This window comes from Diachasma alloeum, unplaced genomic scaffold (assembly GCF_001412515.2).
Source record: "Diachasma alloeum isolate Michigan unplaced genomic scaffold, Dall2.0 Dall_scaffold_00289, whole genome shotgun sequence".
NCBI lineage: Eukaryota > Metazoa > Arthropoda > Insecta > Hymenoptera > Braconidae > Diachasma > Diachasma alloeum.
Window position 1 is genome coordinate 831,225 of NW_021680428.1, and position 4,703 is coordinate 835,927.

Sequence of the window (4,703 nt, forward strand, 5' to 3'; positions counted from 1 at the left end):
AATGCAGGACTGTCATTGGTTGAAATTTACGATTTTACGTGGACATAAACTGAGCAAAATCGCTCCCCTGTACTCCCCATCTAGTTCAGAAAAAAAAACCGCGGATGTAAAATTTAAAAAATACGCGGGGCGCCTGGCAGTGCTGCCACACGTTAGCCCTCGCCATCTAGTGATACCCGTATACCCCGCGGCAAGCAACGAGCCAGCGGCTGGCGTTTCCAACGAGCGATCTAATATTGCGGCAAGGTTGCAGCTGGAAAAAAAATCCATCAGTACCTGCGCAACACTCACGACAACCGCCACGCAATATTATCCCAAGCTCGCGTTAGCGAGGTTATAACGAAAAAAGTAAGCGTGACACAGGAATTCCAGGGGGGTCGATTGAGAATTCCCCCGATGACTTAATTAGAAGTTATAGCGATCGATTAATTGAGTTGAGCAATTAGTCGACGCATTTTGTCACGTAAATCTCAGGCTAGGCGTGATATGGCGGGGCAGAATAGACGAGAGAGAAGCGAGTCGAGTGGATATTACGAATATATGGAGACACTGAGGCAGTCGATGAGAAAGGAAATTGGTGGTGTCGAGGCACCGCCGGATGGTCTCGGTGAAAGGAGAGAACGAAATTCACCAGTTGTGCCTGTTACACGACAAAGGGGCACTAAACGCAATGCAAATGGTGATGATACCTCGAGCGATGAGGAGGAAAATCCGAGTGAGGGTGAGAGCCAAGAGATAAACAATCAAGAAGGTAATGTATCGATAATTGAGATTAAACAGCTGAGGATATGGGCACTTCAGTATCAAATACCACCGGCTCACTTGGAGCCCTTGCTTGTTATATTGCGAGCGAGACTTCTTCCAAGTTTACCGAGATCCGCGAAAATATTCTTAGATGACGCACCACCCCCACCCGCCAAGAAGAGAAGGGAAGAGGCAACGGAGAAAAACGAGTGCTGCAGTCCTGCCAGTAAGATTTTTTTTTTTCAATTCATTTTTTTGGATTTATTTTAATCAGCGAACGACTAATTTATAGGATTGTATTTTCTTTCCGGTTCTGTCTTCACTATTGGATTAATTGAATTTTATTCATTTTTATTGTTATTATATATATTTTTGTTACTTAATTCCCAAGTTACAACATTGAAGAGGAATTCCCCATAAATCACGTGAAAATACGGATCGACAAACAATTTTCGATATTCATACCTAAAATTTTTTATTTCTTTTTTTTTTTCTTTAAAGTAATTAGCACCGATGATCTGAAAATGTGAACGAATATGAACATTTTAAATCCCTCTGATGTCATCTCAATGGAACCGAAGAAGGAAATCGCAAAGAGTCAATAAAATGAAAAAATTTATTTTTCTGTCTTTTCGAAATTTTTCAAATTGTTTTTTTCTTTAAAAAATGAAGGGAGATTAACATTTTTAATTTCTGTGATCGTATTTCGTCCACAGAAATAGGAAATACGGAAAATGTAGGGAAGGAAAATCAGAAATAAATTTAAAAAATCGATTTTTCAATTTGAAAATTTCAAAACGTTTTTTTTTATGCAGAAAAATCAATGTATTATCTTTCTATTATCTATTTCTGATGGAAGAAAGTGAAGAGAGGAAGAGAAACGGGATCATCACGAAAACAGAATTTTTAATATTTCAATGTCTAGGGAAAATTTTAAAATTGATATATTTTTTCGAGTAATGAACCAATACCCATAAATTCAATTCCTATCCTCACATTTTCATAGAATACATAAAAAAATAGCAAAGAATTCAAATCGTCGATGAAAAAATTTATCGGATTATTATTATGCAATATTATATATATTTTTGTTACTTAATTCCCAAGTTACAACATTGAAGAGGAATTCCCCATAAATCACGTGAAAATACGGATCGACAAACAATTTTCGATATTCATACCTAAAATTTTTTATTTCTTTTTTTTTTTCTTTAACGTAATTAGCACCGATGATCTGAAAATGTGAACGAATATGAACATTTTAAATCCCTCTGATGTCATCTCAATGGAACCGAAGAAGGAAATCGCAAAGAGTCAATAAAATGAAAAAATTTATTTTTCTGTCTTTTCGAAATTTTTCAAATTGTTTTTTTCTTTAAAAAATGAAGGGAGATTAACATTTTTAATTTCTGTGATCGTATTTCGTCCACAGAAATAGGAAATACGGAAAATGTAGGGAAGGAAAATCAGAAATAAATTTAAAAAATCGATTTTTCAATTTGAAAATTTCAAAACGTTTTTTTTTATGCAGAAAAATCAATGTATTATCTTTCTATTATCTATTTCTGATGGAAGAAAGTGAAGAGAGGAAGAGAAACGAGATCATCACGAAAACAGAATTTTTAATATTTCAATGTCTAGGGAAAATTTCAAAATTGATATATTTTTTCGAGTAATGAACCAATACCCATAAATTCAATTTCTATCCTCACATTTTCATAGAATACATAAAAAAATAGCAAAGAATTCAAATCGTCGATGAAAAAATTTATCGGATTATTATTATGCAATGTAATAATAATAATTGAACAATTATTCAATTTCTGATTGATGAAATCGTCAAAAGTTCCCAGATATTTTCTCAATCTTGAAAATGAGCCCCGACCAGAATGAATTTACTCAATCTAATGTGTTCTACTAATTTGAATGACCATTTCCTCATTTCCCCAGTCCTCAAAGAAATTTTGAAGAAGTTGGTTTCGATTGAAACAGACGTTAAGAAAAATCGCGAGACCCTGGCAAACATCGAGGACTGCCTCCAAGTAAAAGACGACTTCGTGTCCGCCGACTTCTCAATTCCCACGAAACACGAGATTGAATTACCAATAAATTCCGTAAACGCCCTTCTGCACTTTGAACAAAAATTGACAGATGACAGAAGGTGCCTCTCCGATACTGTAAGTATTCATCACAAATTTGGAAAGTTGATTAATGGAAATATCCGTTACCGTTAGAATACCCCAATTGCGCAATTACTCCATTCATATTTGAAGTTTGAAAAATAGTGTCATTAATACACTTGAAATTTCATCACGTTATATTTTTTTAAAGCTCCAAGTGATGAAGCGGTTGAAGTCGTCGAAGGTCTCCATAAGTGCTACATCGATACTGAGAAAATTTCTCGGGAGGACCGTGGCAACACAGTACACCGCTACGAAAAAAATGACTGATAAATTGGTCATGGAAACACATGTACCAAAATTTATGGGATGTGTCCTAGGTGATAAAAGAAGTCATTTTTATTCTTTAAATTTTTTTCCTTCAGCTGAAGTATCTCACAGCCACTTCAATGAATAATAACTCCAAACCCATGCCAATAATGTAAAGAAAGAATGGCATTATCGGCGTGTTTATATTCGATTTGAGAGTCATTCATTGATTACGTCAAGAGCCTGATGAAGCTAATATATTGTGATGTAGAATTCCAGTGGGTTTGATAATAAATGAATGTTTATTAAAGAAAATGGGGGGGATAGAGTGATGAATAGAAGGTAAACGAATAAGAATAACAAGTTGAGAGGAAGGAAAAGAAGAAATACGCAACAATATTAAGCGAAACGTCGCACTACGACAATTTAATCGATGTTGTGAACTTATTTCCCCACTCAGCTACAAGAACTGAGGGGTTTATAAACGTCATGTATTTAAAATAGACAAAGCCGTTCGTCGTCCAATATTAGATTACGTACACGCCCTTCCCCTAGACAAAACAGAATGAATAACTGTAGTGAAAGAATTCGAAGCGAAGTAAATCATAGAGAGTACCCAGACAGACAAATTTATTTTTTGAAAAATATATAAAAAAATATCTCAAATTGGTCCAATTTATGTTTAAAAAAATGTAAAATATGTTTTCAATTTTTTTAATCTATTCTTTATAAATTTGAAAAATATGTGGAATTGGCCCATATCATAAATATTTTTTATATATTTGTTGATGGGGGTATAATTAACCAGACGTGCGGAAAAAGGCACGCACGAGTATAACTGCATCAATCTAATATGATTGTAATTAAAATCTCCAGAGGCACTTATGGCCACTCACGAGGGCCTCTCGGACAAGGAGGCTAAGGCGGCTGTGGGCACGGCCCTCACCCAATCCAAAGGCTGGGACGGACAGCGATCGGAAAAAAATAAAAAACTGCTCCACAGTTCCATGACTGTTATTAAAGAGGAAGAGGATATTCTCGACGCCGACTCGATTATGTCTAATACGTGGATGGGCGAGAGATTCAGGCTTGACACATCGGCGTCAGAGTAGAAGATACGAATAGTGATAAGCACGAGATGATTACTGAGCTTTCCTCCGACTTTATAATATTTTTGTATTAATAAATGCTTGAAAAATTAGAAATGTTGAAATTTTCATTTCCTCCTTTTTACCACCGACGGCAAACCAGAGGGAGGGGTATATGCTTTTGACGGTCCATACCACGACTCTTCGATATCTGTTTGGACGAAACTACATGAAAAACGATTCGAAAAAATGAATACTTGTATCAGGAATAAAGAGAACATTCCGGGGAACTCAACTACGGAGGCCGATTTTCGATTAAGTACTCCGTTTTCCTACAAAATGCATTCAAAAAAATAATAATTTGGGCACGGTAAAAATATTAAACCGAAATTCCCTAGCGAGCAAACGAAAAATCCGTTGGTTAAATTGGTTAGTTATTACT

At 35.5% G+C, this 4,703-nt stretch overlaps 1 protein-coding gene across 2 annotated transcripts; it reads left to right on the forward strand.

Annotated features, from left to right (window-relative positions):
* The first annotated feature begins 286 nt into the window (after positions 1–286).
* Positions 287–4,378, forward strand: LOC107038865. Of its 2 annotated transcripts, XM_015258177.2 has the most exons (5): positions 287–751; positions 896–970; positions 2,695–2,921; positions 3,076–3,244; positions 4,050–4,378. In XM_015258177.2, the coding sequence occupies exons 1-5, from the start codon at positions 487–489 to the stop codon at positions 4,283–4,285; spliced, it is 972 nt and encodes a 323-aa protein (XP_015113663.1). In that variant the 5' UTR covers positions 287–486; the 3' UTR covers positions 4,286–4,378. The 2 variants fall into 2 exon arrangements, with proteins under 2 accessions (XP_015113663.1, XP_015113662.1); XM_015258176.2 differs by having other exon boundaries at positions 287–970.
* Positions 4,379–4,703: the final 325 nt, after the last annotated feature.

Bases quoted from the DNA above. Each gene is read 5' to 3' on its own strand.
- LOC107038865 (XM_015258176.2), top strand. From the start codon at position 487: ATGGCGGGGCAGAATAGACGAGAGAGAAGCGAGTCGAGTGGATATTAC. The intron at 971-2,694 runs GTAAGATTTTTT...TCATTTCCCCAG, and splicing joins CGAGTGCTGCAGTCCTGCCA to TCCTCAAAGAAATTTTGAAG. The intron at 2,922-3,075 runs GTAAGTATTCAT...ATTTTTTTAAAG, and splicing joins GAAGGTGCCTCTCCGATACT to CTCCAAGTGATGAAGCGGTT.